Genomic DNA, 15,633 nt, shown 5'->3' on the forward strand with positions numbered 1-15,633 from the left:
TAGTCTGATATTTAATATGTTAAATCAAAAAATTGTAAGAATTAAACATCAATGGTGGCTGCAATTTTTTATTGTTATTTATTCGAAATTTATTCAAATGGATGATTATTTTTTTTTAAGTAGGACACGCGATTGGAAAAATGGCAACATTGCAATTTGGCGTCCATCTTTTAATCTTTGATGTGTTGTGTTGTTACAAAAATTGTTACAAAAATATTATTATCAACTTAATAGACTTAAACAGGGAATTAAATCGCAGGAATATTTTTTTCGCAGTTGTCCGTCTATACTTAATTTGGTGAGATCAAGTATGTAATGTGTTTATCAAAAGTGTCACATTCTGATTATCGTGTTCTACAAAAAAAGTTTCACTGTATTCTTTGCTATTGACCTAGGTATTAATTAAGTGTCCAACCTTCAGATGTTTACATTATGTGCCGATTAATCGACACATGAAATTTTTGCACATTTTGTGTCTTAAGTTAAACATGAAATTTTATTTTATCGTAGTGTTTTCTTATTCAACAGATGAAGTCTAAGTTTTCAAATGGATAGGTTGAGCGAGTTGCGAGGCAAAGCGGGAGGGTCTCGGGACTCTACCTTGGACACTACGTCGCCTCCAAGTGAGGCTTTCATGACAGCGAATGATAGCTCCAAATACTTTTCTCTGTCAGAAGATTCTGAATTTGATATATCTCCAATCAAAGACGTTACTTTAGCTACCGCCGATTCAGAAAGGACAATAACTGATGACCAGCTGATATCCAACTTGTCTCCTATTGGGAAGAAAGCTGACTTGTTAGATAGTTATAAAATCGGGAAGCAAATTGAAGCTGCTAACATTTTGTCAGGTGGCGTCGATATTTTCGACGATAATGACAATTCAAATGAGGGCAATGAATTGATAATTGATGATAATGTAGATGAAGATAAGTCTAATGAGTTAATGTTGGTAGATACAGCTGAGTTTAAAGGTGATGAGGAGACCTTGGAGAATGTCAGTGAAACTGAAACGCCAAGTAAGGATACGGAAGTGGTGCTACAGATAGATGGTAAAAATGTAGACGCTATTGACATTGGAAACGGGCTGTATTTGTATAGGAAAGAAGGGGAGGAGGAGTTGGCGGCAGTTCAGATCATTGATGATGATCAACAACAGCCCAGCTTCAAATTCCTCAAAGTGCGGTGAGTAAAAACAGTCTAAATTATATTTTTCGATTTTTACTAACATGGCTTCAAAAGATTTCTCTAAATTTAATGATTTTGAATTGAAACAATAAGGGTTCATATTAGTTTATATGTTTTAATCATTTATAGTCTATTCTTTTCCATGGATGTTGTTAAAGGCGGCTGAGGAATATGTAGAAACCTGCCATTATTGGAATCTCAAACAGCTGAAAACAGCGTCTTTCAGTCTTCTCAAGGCTCTGTCTACCTTAAAGTTCAGATTCTGTTTTGTATTTTCAGAAGATTAAAATGATTTTATGATTGTGCAAATTAACTTTGTAATTAAAATCCTGATTTAAAAAAATTTATTTCAAAAAAAAGTTTCATTTTGAAATATATGTACAATGATATAGGATTTTTTTATCAATTCCGATTAATGTTCATTTTTTCATGAAAACATTGATTTCTATTTTAGTGAAAACGCTGAAGGGAACCTGGAGGTCTATGAAGAAATACAAATAGAGGTTCCCAAAGAAGTGGTGAGTGAAGTACAAATTTTTTAATTATTTTATGTATACTGCCAGTGACAATGATTAAGCTTGCATGAATGTAAATTTAAGACTTTCATATTATATGCCTTGAAGTAGAAATTAATTTGGCATAATTAAGAAAATAGAATGTTGGAAGTTTTTCTATAATATTACATTATGTATAAGGATAATATGATATTAGCAATAAGTCTTGTCTGTTTCACAAATTGTAAATGTTACTATTAATAATATAAGCAACAAAAAGTCTATTGCAAACATCATGTTTTCACATCTGACTAGACAAATTTTTACACAGTATATATGTATACAAGCTTTTTAAGCAGACTGAGTGATTTGATGTCAACAGTCGAAAAAAAAAAAAAATAAGAGATAATAATGTGGTTATGAAAATAAAACTGGCTTATAAAAACATTCAATGCTAATTGCTAATTTTTTGATCAATATTCGTTTTTAATTACAGCCTGCAAAAGAAGGGAAGACTATTGATAAAAATATTTCAAAAGTGCCTGTAAAGGGCATGAACAAAGTAATAAGTGAATCATCTAGCAATGTAGTTGAAGATGAGAAAGTTAAAACACCTCAGAAAGAAATTGTAGCCAAACCTGTGAAAGAAATTGAAACTGATTCATGCAAAGACTTGCAATCTGAATGTAAAGAATTAAATTTTAATGGTAAAATGAAGTTAAGTGAAGCCAGGAAATCACCTGTTATTGGGAGCTTCACACCAATGACATATCATTCAACACCTAATAAAGAAGGCAAGCCATTGACGAAAACTATGGTGGATCTTCAACTGCACCCCAATAGGCATTCTGATAATGTTAAGAAAACCATTGAGGTACATACTGATAATTCAAAGCAAAAATCATCAGAGATGTCTTGCAAAAATATAAAAGAAGGCAATGACAACAAAACACTCGAAATTAAATGTGAAGTGAAGGAATCTCAAGGTAAAAATAGTGCTTGTGAAGAAAAGGCTAAAGAATCTGATCTTACAACTGACACTAAGCAAACTGTTAAAGAAATACCAAAGAGTGATTCTGATTTGAGAACAGAAAACACTGAAGTCAATAAAATAGATGATCCTATACATGAATCCAAAGAAACTGATATAGCAGAAAAAGATGATGTAAATAAAGATGACAAAAAGGAACAAGATAAATCCTCTGAAAATTTGCCTTCCCAAAGTAATTTAGAAGCTATCGAAGATAAAAGTGAAACTTCTGAATCATCTGAAATTAAAAATGATGAAGTCGCAAATATTGTGAGCAGTTCCACTAAAGAGGAAGTAGGCACAAGTTCGTGTGATAGCATAGATTCAAAACAAGAACAGAAGATAAAACAAAATGAAATACCCTTAATATCTACCACAGAAAAAGAAGTTAAAATTGACGAAGTGTCTTCTTCTCAAGAAGCTCTGATTCCCACTATGGATAAAACTAGCACTCCTGAATGTACTGATAGTAAATCACTTAGTAGCAATAACGATAAATCAAACTCTTTTGAACAACCAGAACAAACCAAAAAAGAAGAGGAAGCTAAATCTGAAAGTAGTGAAGAAAAGAGAAAAATTGAATCATGTGTCCAACCTGCTGTTTCAAACCCAGAGCAAAGTGTCTCAAAAGATAACTCTGTTTCCCTACTTAAGAGTTCGACACAATCTTTGGCCAAAAATACATCGGTACTCTCCAATGTAAGTACGCAGCCGACAATGTTGCCTAAAATTTCAAAGGAGCCTTTAATTTCAAAACCAAAAGAAGAAGCCATTAGTAGTAATCAAAAGACTGATGTCAATGACGTAAAACGCGAATCGGCAATCAGCGAGCCTATAAATATGATAACTGAAACATTAGCTAAGAAAACTGAAGAATGTAAACAAAATCTTACAAATGAAACAAAATCTGATTTACAAGCAAATGATAACACTGACATAAATAAAGATGTTAATCATGTAGAAATAAAGAAAGTGGCGACCTCTAGCACTGATTTGGATAAAAAAGAAATTCCTAAAGTAAATAAGCCGCCTTCACCAGTGAAACCTATAAATAATAATCATGCTGCGGTACCATTTGGCAAGTGGACAGAAGCCAATAGGCAAGAATTTCTAAATAAAATAAAAGAATCAAAAGTCCCTACGAACCATTCTAATGGCAAACAAATTAAGAACTCCAATGATTTAAACAGAAGGGACATTTTAAAGAAAATTGACAGCCAAAGAAGTAATATTGCCACAGCAAAAGCGCAAGAATTAGCTAACAATGCCAAACTAGGACAAGGAGTAAAGAAAGAAACACCTATATTCATTAACAAATCCTCTGTCAATCAAGATGTCATTATGTCTTTGAAATCAGAAACGGAAGTTAAATTAAAGCCAGATATCAGCAAAAACTCAACGAAGCAAGAAATTGTATCCAAACCTGTTGAAGAACATACAACAGATAACGATTCAACCACTAATACTGTAAAAAAAGAATCAAGGACTGAAATAAATAACCAGGATTTGATCGATAAAACGATTGATGATATTATTGGCAGGTCTCTTCCAGCAAAGGGCCAGGAAGATACAAATCAGAACGTATCTAACGTGTCAACTGCCAAGTCGAAAATTGATGAGAAGCCTCAATTAAAAGAAAAACCTAAACAGAATGAAGGGAAAACACATGAACAAAAACCATTACCCATTCAAAGACTAAAACCCAATGAGAAATCCAAACCATCAGATAAACTTAAACGAACTGAAACATCTAAACCAGTCGATAAAGTAAACCCTATTGAAAAACCAAAACTTATTGCGACACACAGTACGTCGAAATCTGGACCTAATAAAACATTACTAGATAATATTGAAATGGAAATGAATAAACTTCATGGAATTCCTTTTGTAGAAAGACCTCAACATGAATTACCGCAAGTGTGTCAAAGACCGCCTTTAAAAACTTACGGAAAAGTCGAAAGCGATAAATCGTTAACTAAACATACCAAAGTTCCGAAGTTACTTCCTTTCCCTAATAAAGGCCAGCAAAAAATGATTAAAGAAAGTCCAATAGATCTCGACTCTGAAGACGAAATCATAGAACATGAGCCTATAACAGGGGATATTGATATGAATAAAAAAACAATCTCTAGCAAGCCATCATCATCGGTCCCGATTTCCATACCTACAACTTCCAATTTAGATGTATCAAAGAAAGATTCAATTATAACTGAAAACGATTTTGACAAATTTGCTAGAAGAAATTCTAAAACTTACGAAAATTGCTTAAAAGTTAACTTTGATGGCACAGAATCGCATAATGTTATTCAAACGGTTGTAGAAAAAGATAATATGAAAATTGGATTTAAACCTGTGGCAGTAACTGCTAATAGTAAAATCACTCAAAAACAAGAACTCGTCGACACTAAACCAGCAAAACTACATAATTCTATGTTTAGTGGCAATGATCCAAATAAAAACTATACATCTAAATTTAAATTGGCTTACCAATCTGCAATGACTGCTAAAAGGCAACTGGAACGTCCAATCACTATTATTGAAGATAAACCAGTAAAAGTAATGTATGTAGATTCTAACATGGATTATTATCCAAGTACTCTTAATGTTCAAGGCAAAGAGCTTGCGCCTAAATCTAAAAAACCTACCCCAGAAACTGAAACAAATGCTATTAGTTCTTGCGATTCTTTGGATTCAGACATGGGTACTCCTGATGATGTGAAGTCACCAGATGAAGTCAAATCAAAAACCAAACATCAAAGGAAACAAGTTTTGACGCCAGTTGAAACTCCTGATCTAGAGCTTATTGAGCCAGAAGATCTAGGATTTACATTATCGCCTAAAAAGAAGCGACGAACAGAAGATAAAGTTGAAAAGAGCCCAAAAGCCCTTGTGCCAAAGAAGTCATATTTGCTTGGGCGTAATACTGTTGCAGATAATAAAGTTGCAAAAACAGGTGATTTATCTCAAAGTGCCTACAAAGAGCCAGTTAAAGTGGAAGAACCACCTAAATCTCACAGCACCGCGTCAGCAATAGACAGTTTAGTAAAAGCTGCTGCTCTGATTGAGACTCAATCTGAAAATATATTGAAGAAGATTGCCGATACACCAAGTACTGACTCCCAACCTGTTACCCCCGTAAAAAGAGGACGTGGTCGTCCCCGAAAATATCCACTACCCGAAGGAGAAGCTGACAAAACCAAGGCTCCAAGTTCTCAAAAGAAACCGCGACTGATAGACGCAAAAGTTAAGAAACCAGAGATTTTTTCTGATGATGACAGTAGTGAAGATGAAATTATTAAAGAAAATTGGACAATGGGAAAGATAAATGAAAACATTGTGTGTCCGATTTGCAGTAAATTATTTAGATCTGAGAATGTCGTGTTTAAACACGTGAAGCATTGCACAGGTCCTTCTCCCAACAGATCCGAATCTGACAAGAGAAGTACAAGAGGGAGGTACTCGCAGGAATCAGAATCTACAGATAGCAAGACGGCAGATGAAACTGATTCTGAAGTTCACATTGAAAAACGCGTACCTAAGAAACGCAAATTTAAAGAAAACTCTTCAAAGCCTGAGGTAGAAAAAGATGATATAATCGTCATCGAAGATACGCCTATAAAAGAAAGGCGTGAAGTAAAAACGCATGAGTCGAGGAAACTGGTTAAAAACAAAGTTCCTGATAAGCTTAACAACCTGATTTGCGAAATTTGCGGGAAAACGTTCAGACAACTGTCCTACTTAGTAAGTCACAAAATCCAACATGGCAAAGAAGAACAAAAGAAGGCTGAACCTACTCAAGTCCAGAGTAGATCCGTGTTCAGTTGTGACGTCTGCAAAAAGGAGTTCAGGAAACTACACCATTTGGTGCAGCATCGCATAATACATAACCCTAATGCAATGCCCGCTAGGTTATCAAGAAAAAGTTCTTTGGAACAAAAAGACAATAAAGTTGAAAAGGACCAAGTATCTAAACAAAGTGATGACCCGAGCGCAGGTTTCCGTTGTGAACCTTGTGATAAGTCCTTTAGGAAACTGCATCATCTAGTGGAACATAGGGAAACTCACGATGGGATCAACAGACAAAAGAACACGCCGGTAGCACCAGCCAATGAAAAACTGCCTCCTCCGCCGCAGTGCGACGTTTGCAAGAAGACGTTTAGAAAATTGCACCATCTGATTGAACATAAAGAGCAACATTTGGAAACTAGTTCTGAAAAGTCTGATGACAAGAGCGTCAAGAGTTCATTATCTACTAAAGATATTATACATGAATGTTCTCTCTGTTACATGGTGTTCCCTAATGAACATTCACTGACTAAGCACACAGTGATATGTCAGAGAAAAAAGAAACAATCTGCTGCTAAAGCTTTGAAGCAAGCAGAAGAAAGTTTGAAAGCTGCAAAAGAAAAAGATGAAAATATATCTGAAGCTATTAAAAATGATGATATAGACGCTAGTGAAGATGTTGCTTTAGAAAAGGGAGATACTCCTATTTCTGAGCCTGAGCCTGATAGGAAATCAACTGAAACTATAGTCCACAATGCCCCTGAACAGAAATCTCGAGTCACACCAGAAAATGATAAACCACAACCAATAATAGAAAAAGAAAGCGAAAAAGACGCAATAACGAAAGAATCTAATCCTAAACCAGTAAAAGAAATTAAGACAGAAAACACTTCCAAAGTTCCATCAGAGCCTGAGATTCCTGCAAAGAACCAAAAAACAGATGAAAAAGAAACAGGAAAGACGCCTAAAAAGAAAACTCCAGCTAAAGAAAAGTCCGCCACTGTTACGAAACGACAGAAATCCGTAAATGCTCCGTTACCAGTTGTCGAAGAATACAAACCATTAGAGTCGAGTGACGACGATGATGTTAGATACATGTTGAATCCAGACTTCAAAGTGGAAGAAACTGCTGAGGCGAAAATGTTCATGAAAGTAAAAGCTAACAAACGCAACTCATTACAAATCGAACGACCGAATTCCAAAGATCTAGTCAAGAGGCGGATATCGTTGCAACATCCACCGAAAATTCCCCGATTGAAGCCAAAACCCGTTGAAACTAAAGCGGCGGCTACCACTACAATTGCGCAAGTCAAAAATGTGCTAAAACCTCAGTTAGACGCAGTGCCTTCCACTGATTCTGATGATAGTGACGTGAAATACTCTTTCCCAAAAACAGTGGTTGAAAAGCCTAAAACTGTAACTCAGGAAACTAAAGATGTTAAGAAAGTCCAAAGGAAATCGATGGCAGACAAGAGGAAGTCTCTTATTGGGATAGCTAAGCGAAAATCGATAGGAAAAGTTATAACAGCCAAGCATAAAGTGAAACCTTCGCCTATGAAGCCGGTCAAAAGACGTAAGTAATTTTATTTTCTTGTTGCCAACTTTATTTAAAAATTTTACTTATAGTCACGTCTGTATGCCTTGCGGGGTAGACAGAGCCAACAGTCCCGAATAGACTCATAGGCCACATTCAGCTATTTGGCTTAATTATAGAATTGAGATTCATATAGTGACATCCCGTCGCCTAAAAGAAGAATCACAAGTTTACGACATCCATGGGAAAGAGATGGGAGTGCTCCTATTCTTTTTTCTATTTGTGTTTGTGGTTCAAACTATACACGGCAAATAAGGCACCTTGTTGCTAATTTTTAAATGTATGGATCCAGTAATTTTGGTTGTGCATTGTCTTTCACTAACAGAAGCGAAAAATGTAGAAATAAATTAAATAATAAAGCGGAAATTACCAAAAGTGATTCCTCTGTTCTATTCAAAATGGACACTTTAATTCAATAGAAATATTTCTTTCCTTTGTTTAAAATTAATGAAATGTATTTTAAACAGGAATAGCAGAGATCGAACACCGTTGCGATTGCGGTCAGTTGTTCAGCAGCGCTGCGTTATTATCGCGTCACACGACTCTCGCGCATACGCCGCCCAGAATACGACGCAAACGATCCCCTCCACCTGACATAGACACCAAAACCATCGTCAAAGCGGCTCCGAAAAAACCTCCCACGGAAATACCCCGCCCGAGCGCAGACTCCAGAAAATCTAGCACGAGAAGCGACACCTCCAGTAAGGAACGCAAAAACGACGCTAAAGAAACTAGAAAGTCTATAAAAACAGATGAAAGTAAAAATTCTAGTTCTAAAACTAGGCGTTCGGCAGCGCATCGCGGGGTTCCCGTGCCGGAGAAAATGCGAAAACTCATGGAGAAAAACAAATAGTCATTGTTTATGGTTACAGATTGAGGTCACGAATTTTCAAAAATTGAAATTCGATTTTGGAACACCAAATAGTGACCGGACTGAAACGACATCCCTAAAATGCATCGGGATGGTAGGCTAAGGTAAGTTTAGGCGAATCGCTAGATATAATTTAGACGAGATAGCATCACAACGCTGTTTACAAAGCAACACGGACCACGTATTAAAGAAATATTTTTACAACGGATGAACCGACATCATAAAACAATATTTTTTATCTGTAAAGCGTTGATCTTGTCTATATGTGTAAATTGGAACGTAACATTATAGATTTGTTGTCAATTTGTTGTAGTTTCTAAGTAAATGCATGAATGAAATAATAATTTAAAATATTATATTAGTTTTTAAGTGGTAATATTTTAGGCATTATTTTTTTTTCTTTACAGCGCAAATGTAAGTGCTGTTTTTGAAACAATATTGTTCACCATTTTGTAATAGTTTGTCATACAATATTTAGTTCGTAATGTTACCGAGAAATAAAATATTTAGTCATAAAATATATTCCATGCATCGTAGAACAAATCTGTATATACATACATATAATCACGTCTCTATCCACTATTTGGCAGATAGAGACAAATCTGTTATAGAAAAATAATTTAATAGAAACTTCAGTTCTATAAAATTTATATTTTTATTTTCAAAGAAATCTAATAAATTGCCTAACAAAGTGGCCTATACAAAGAAGAAAACTACCTTATCCAAATTTATTTTATTGTTAGTAAATTTTTTCGTAGAAAAATATATTTATTTTAAAGATCAAAAATTTTCTTAAGATTTTATAAACAAAGCAAGTTTTAATTTCTTTCGTCACAAAGATTTTCATTCATGTACCGTATACGACAGAGAATATGACCCACTGTCCCATACATGCCGAAACCGGTCTATAGTCCCATTGAGTTGTCCCATCGTGGTGGAAACCATAGAGAGTGGTAAGGTTTCTCTGCCGCAGGCTGTACATTATAGGATGGCATTTAAATTCCCCCTTTTCACTTAAAATCCCGAGAATCCGTATATTTGTAAAATTCTGAAATTTCTATTGAGAATTTTGTAAAACAGTGCTCTCACAATCTCCAAGAGAAATAAACTATACTCATCTATATCAGACACGAGGCATGGGATATATTCTTAATTTCCAAACATATCTTTATCATCATTTCAGTAATGTATAAAGAACGGAATTAAGAGCTTACATTAATATAATTTTTATTTTGATTTGGAATAATTCAATGTAATATAATTACGCTAAATACGAGCTTCCCAATATGTGGATTGTTTGTGCTTTGTAGTTTGTGTTAAAGATAGCTAAATTTACTGTCAGATCATCTGACGCACAATGTTAATTAAGGTAAACCTCAATTTGGATACAATTATGATGAATATCAGACCAAATTTACTTTTTAATTACCTGATATTGAAACACATGGATTTAACGCGAAATTTGTAGTTAATACGAGTATTAATGGAAAGGCGCGATAAATTACAAAATGTACAGAGCGACTTGTTTAACATCAACAAAATAACAAAGTAAAGCTGTTTTTCTTTTTTCATATAAAAATATAACATAAAACTTATATACAATAAAACTTACATATACGTGTTATACTTGATCAAGGTACATTCGTCTACATACATATATAGAGTCACGTCTATATCTCTTGCGGGGTAGGCAGAGACAACAGTCTTGAAAAGACTGATAGGCGACGTTCAGCTGTTTGGCTAGAACGTTAGAATTGAGATTCAAATAAGTAGTGACAGGTTGATAGCCCATTCTTTAAGTCGCCTTTTACGACATCCATGGGAAACAGTTGTCTTATTCTTTTTTTATTGGTGACGAGAACCAGACAAACACACACAAAAACTTTGATAAAAATAATTTATAATAATGACAAAACTCTAGAACAAATATTGATTAGACTTTGTCATTCTAGACTTGTGAGTTTTTGATGTTTTACAATTACCCTGTAATGCATAACTATTTAATGGAGCGCGAAACGATTTGGTCGTTTCACGGTGGTGGTTATAATAAAAATTGAGAAAGAAGAGTGCGAATGCATAGAATCTGTTGATTTTACTGTAAGTAAACATGGAACTAATACTGGAATAAGATTTTTCACATTTTTTTTCTAAATGATTTATTGGAATATAATTTTTCACATTCTGCTATGGATGACTTAAGTTTTTTAAGAGGCCTAATATTTGTAATTTGAAACACCTAAATCGGGGAAGGTGACTAGTTGATTTGCGAAACAAAACTAACGAAAGGAAATTATTACTACTTGTAATATTACCGTGTTATAGATTTCTATTCTGAGTAATTTGATATGCGGTTGACTGTACGTATCTGCGTCTTGACAGTAGGTTTGTAATAACAGGCTAAGTGCGTGTCGGGCCACGCGCAAATGAATGTAGGCTTCCATTACAATACAATTAATTATTGGTCTTTAGTGTAATTAAGGGTTGGACTACATCTGGCCGTTATTGTCAGCTTTGTGACTGTTTTAGTACAATTCGGAATTCGTACAAACTAGCCTTAGTATGCCGGTACTAGTATATTTGCGTTACAGTATTTTGTTCCTGGTATATAACGTCCAAATAGAGTTGAAAATAGCAACGATGCTCACTTAACCAAAATTGTAACGGATTTAATTGGTACCGGTGTTTCATATGGTGCCTATTTTGAATCAATTTATTTAAATAGCTATGTCTTTATTCGCTCTAGCAATGACGATTTAGAAGTGTACGGTAAAAAATAATTGTATTGCATAATCAATGGATAAGTTTCATAAGAAAGTGCAATTAGAGACTGCCAGATGTGACCCAACCCTTAGTCACAACAAGAGGTGTTTCAGAAGTTATGTTTTCATCGAATGATTTAGTATGCTGGCAAACATCTGCGAATAGGTGGGTATTCATACAATGATACCTATATTGAAATAGTGAACTCGGACCAAAATATATATGTATAACAATTCTGTTTCTAATGGTTATATTATGTTGTTTTTAATTTTAAATGATGTTTATTCTAGACTAACCGTGTAAATGTAATTAATTAAAAAGTAGACCGTCTCGTGAGATTTATGTTTTAGAAGCATTTAACATAAAAAATAAATTTTATATATGTAGATGATATCATTATTTTTAATATGATGATGCAATTTTCATTAATGGGTTATAAATAAATTGTCTATAAATAATATTGATTTTTATTTGTCAACTGTGCAATATCATACCTTTCCTCTTCAAGAGCTGACTAAAAATATCGCCAAGGTTTTTATTCTGCCGTGCCGTGTGGTTCCCGGCACCAATAAAAAAAGAGAATAGGACCCATCTCGTTCCCATGGATGTCGTAAAAAGCGACTGAGGGATAGGCTTATAAACTTGGGATTCTTCTTTTAGGCGATGGGCTAGCAACCTGTCACTATTTGAATCTCAATTCCATCATAAAGCCAAACAGCTGAACGTGGCCTATAAGTCTTCAAGACTGTTGGCTCTGTCTACCCCGCAAGGGATATAGACGTGATTATATGTTACATGTATGTTTTTATTCTCACGATCTTTATCCCAAAAACAATGTACAAAGAAGTTTATCAATTTACACACTACCATGTACAGTCCATGAGATACGATGTGCCTCGATTATTTTTATTTTTTGAAATTTTTTAATCTTACTGTGTACAATTTCTAAGATTATTTAAGACTTTCAGTTACATCTCCCTTTGTTCCGTTCCGCTTGTCTTGTCTTGTTCTTAGTCCCGGTTGCATCCTCACCACTGGAGAGGAGCCCGGGGTATGCCTAGTTATAGATGCCTATTATCGACCCTGTTAGCGGGGGAGCGTCTTCAACCACATTTGTGTAGAAAAATAAAAATACAACGATGAACAGTCTTTATTATTGACGTATAATAAAATTAATATACCAGATTGTCTTAATTAATAAATAATATATTTGTATCATTAATTTTTTTCAACAATAAATACTTAAATACAGTAAATTACTATTTTAACCTCTCTCGCAAATTATGTCCACAATACTAGGCTCCATGAGTTGAGGGTCTACACACCTCAACTGAGCTGAAGCCAGCGCGTCTTCTAACAACGCATTTAATAACCGCTCGTCGTTCCCCATGCATGACAATCGTTGTTGCAAAAAATGCACATCAACTTGCAATTGCTGAAGACCGTGTCGCCCAAAAGTGCGCAGCCTGACACATTCTACCAACGCTTTCAACGCGACTTTCAGCGCCCCATTCGACAAAGCCGCACGGTCGGCACCCGCTGGGCTAAAAACCTCAATCCTCTCCGAGAATATCCTATTTATTGGTGAAAACGAGGAAGGAGCTCGCGACCAAATAGTCCGTCTACTCGAGTCACTAGACGGTTTTACGCTTGTTGGGAATAGTTGCGACGCAGCGCTATCTGCGCTTGCTAGAGTTTCCACGACTCTCCGACATACAGCTCTCGGCCCTCTTGGCTCCGGGGCGCGCAGCCAATCCCGCGCTAACACTGATACCCTCAACATCTGTGCCGCTGTCTGCCCAATGAATAATACTTCAGCATCAAGAGCTGCTTGCGCTGCAGTTGATAAAGGTACCATAATGCTATTTGTGTCTTTATTATCAACTGTCAATCCTGGAGCAGCTTCCTCCAAAAGCTTCAGTAAATGACTGTGTAACGTCGTCACACCGCTGTCTTGCATTTCCAAACATAATTTAGCAAGAACTAGTAATAATTCAAATGGTATGTTGTTATTGGAGGTCTGTAAACAGGCTGCTTTCACTATATCTGATAGGTTTACTATAGTTTCTGAGATTATTTTCCAACATGCATCTGATACTGCTTTGGCGCACCATTGTTTGAGGCCAAAAGATAGTGTATTCTGCAGGAATGCCATCAAATCGAAAAGAGAAGCTTGGACTTTCTGCATGAGATACACTTGTAGTGAGTTAAGGATGTCCTTCAAATCAGCATTTTCAGTGCCTTTGCTCGCTAATGACTGCCTGACTTTCATCAGGTTTTCTTTAAAATGTGTCTGTATGGATTGGTACTGCATTGTCGCTTTGTGATTTATACATTGTACCACTAGTTCTACAGCTTTACTGGACAAAGCATCACTTGAAGTTATTTCAGTCATTGCCTGTAACTTCCTGAAGAATTTGTCCAAGCCTCTAATCAAAATTTCAGTACCAATATTCTCAGGTTTTCTAACAACTTCTTCAAACAAATGGAATACTTGCAACATGATCTTGTCAGCAAATTCAGGGATATTCGTGTCATCTTTGTCTTGGAACATGTCATGGTAGCAGGATATGACGATTCCCAAGTCAGCTAGTAATGTATTGTTGCATTTCTCCACCCATTCCAAAATGTCTGAAGTCTCAACCATGACACTTAACGTCTTTAGATGTTTCTCCAGTCGACTTTCAGAGCAACTCAAGAAAATGTCTTTCAGGGATGAATCTGATTCTTGTAACTGCCTCAATAAGCCTACACTCTCAGCTAACTCTGAAGCTGATGTTTCTGGACTTAAAAGTCTATCTCTCAAAGTTTTTTTTAAACCGTAAATTATTTCAGAACATTCAGTTTGTATGCTTTGAAATGATGGCTGGTCTCCATATTTCTGTAACACCCTTTGAGCATGGGTATAGTCATGGACAGCATCAGCGTACCTGCTTTCGTCAATTGCTTTGTTCAACTGTGTCGGCAACAAGAAAAGGAATTGAAGTTTGTCTAACAATTGCCTTGTCCCACAAAGTCTACTCACATTATTGCCACTCTCTTTCAAAGTTTCTGAAATCTGTGAGCTAAAGGTAGTAATTTTATTGATATTCTCACTCAGTTTGTTCATCTCTTCCTGCATGATTTTGAAATCAGATCGCATTTTACGTACGGTCTCAGTGGCTGAGATAAATTTGTTATAATTCTCATATACCAAAGTTTGCATTTCTGATTGGAGAAATTGGCTCTGCGTGACGACCTCTGCCTCTTTATCCATAATTTGCCGAAGAGTAGCTCTTTTCAGGACATTTTCAAGGTACAAATCGGCATTGAAATTGTTCCCGTCAATATCTAACGGATTATCTCCATTTACCACAGATTCTGCCATATTGATGCAGTTAAAAGTAAAGTGGAATCGTCCTTTCCTAGTTTCTTTCTAAAAATATATATTCAAATAAATCTATTCCAATTTGTTATTAATTTGATGATATTTTTCTCAAATCACGAAACAATCAAATCAACAAATAGATGAACATTTGTTTTTGTTGTATTGGCAGTTGGCTGTCACTGTCAAATCAACGTCAATCTTTTCTTTTTTATGTACCTAGGCTTTTGCAGATTTTGGTTGTAGGTATATTTTACATGAACAAAATCGTATCCCAACTAAAAAAAATAATAGAAATGCGGAAGTGCGTTTATTTGTTTGTTTGTGCACTCTTCACGGCATATCCACTGAATTAATAATCTCCTTGAAATAACACGTACATACAATGAAGAGTCTGGGGAAGAATATTATAATCTTTTATCCAGGTAAAAAGCGTAAGTACTTAGGTCCCGAGAGATTTGCGAAAAACTGTATTCCTCTGTAGGTGGCGCTAAATGCGTTGCATTTTTTTTCTAGGTGGCGTTTAATTTTGTAGGTTTTTCTCAT

At 35.4% G+C, this 15,633-nt stretch overlaps 2 protein-coding genes across 3 annotated transcripts; one reads left to right on the forward strand and one right to left on the reverse strand.

The window, feature by feature from the left end:
• The first annotated feature begins 160 nt into the window (after positions 1-160).
• LOC106130367 (uncharacterized) lies at positions 161-11,017 on the forward strand. 2 transcript variants are annotated; one of them, XM_013329196.2, is made up of 5 exons: positions 161-298; positions 529-1,185; positions 1,643-1,706; positions 2,179-8,071; positions 8,560-11,017. In XM_013329196.2, exons 2-5 carry the CDS (start codon positions 548-550, stop codon positions 8,943-8,945), a joined length of 6,981 nt encoding a protein of 2,326 aa, XP_013184650.1. In that variant the 5' UTR covers positions 161-298; positions 529-547; the 3' UTR covers positions 8,946-11,017. The 2 variants fall into 2 exon arrangements, with proteins under 2 accessions (XP_013184650.1, XP_013184649.1); XM_013329195.2 differs by having other exon boundaries at positions 168-308.
• A 1,857-nt stretch (positions 11,018-12,874) lies between these two features.
• On the reverse strand, positions 12,875-15,241 carry LOC106130342 (vacuolar protein sorting-associated protein 51 homolog). Its single transcript, XM_013329163.2, has one exon. The coding sequence runs from the start codon at positions 15,088-15,090 to the stop codon at positions 12,988-12,990; it is 2,103 nt and encodes a 700-aa protein (XP_013184617.1). The 5' UTR covers positions 15,091-15,241; the 3' UTR covers positions 12,875-12,987.
• Positions 15,242-15,633: the final 392 nt, after the last annotated feature.

This window comes from Amyelois transitella, chromosome 9 (assembly GCF_032362555.1).
Source record: "Amyelois transitella isolate CPQ chromosome 9, ilAmyTran1.1, whole genome shotgun sequence".
NCBI classification, from domain to species: domain Eukaryota; kingdom Metazoa; phylum Arthropoda; class Insecta; order Lepidoptera; family Pyralidae; genus Amyelois; species Amyelois transitella.

Excerpts from the sequence above, each read along its gene's own strand:
- LOC106130367 (XM_013329196.2), top strand. The coding sequence starts at position 548 with ATGGATAGGTTGAGCGAGTTGCGAGGCAAAGCGGGAGGGTCTCGGGAC. Across the intron at positions 1,186-1,642 it reads TTCAAATTCCTCAAAGTGCG|TGAAAACGCTGAAGGGAACC; the intron begins GTGAGTAAAAAC and ends TTTCTATTTTAG. Across the intron at positions 8,072-8,559 it reads TATGAAGCCGGTCAAAAGAC|GAATAGCAGAGATCGAACAC; the intron begins GTAAGTAATTTT and ends TATTTTAAACAG.
- LOC106130342 (XM_013329163.2), bottom strand. The coding sequence starts at position 15,090 with ATGGCAGAATCTGTGGTAAATGGAGATAATCCGTTAGATATTGACGGG.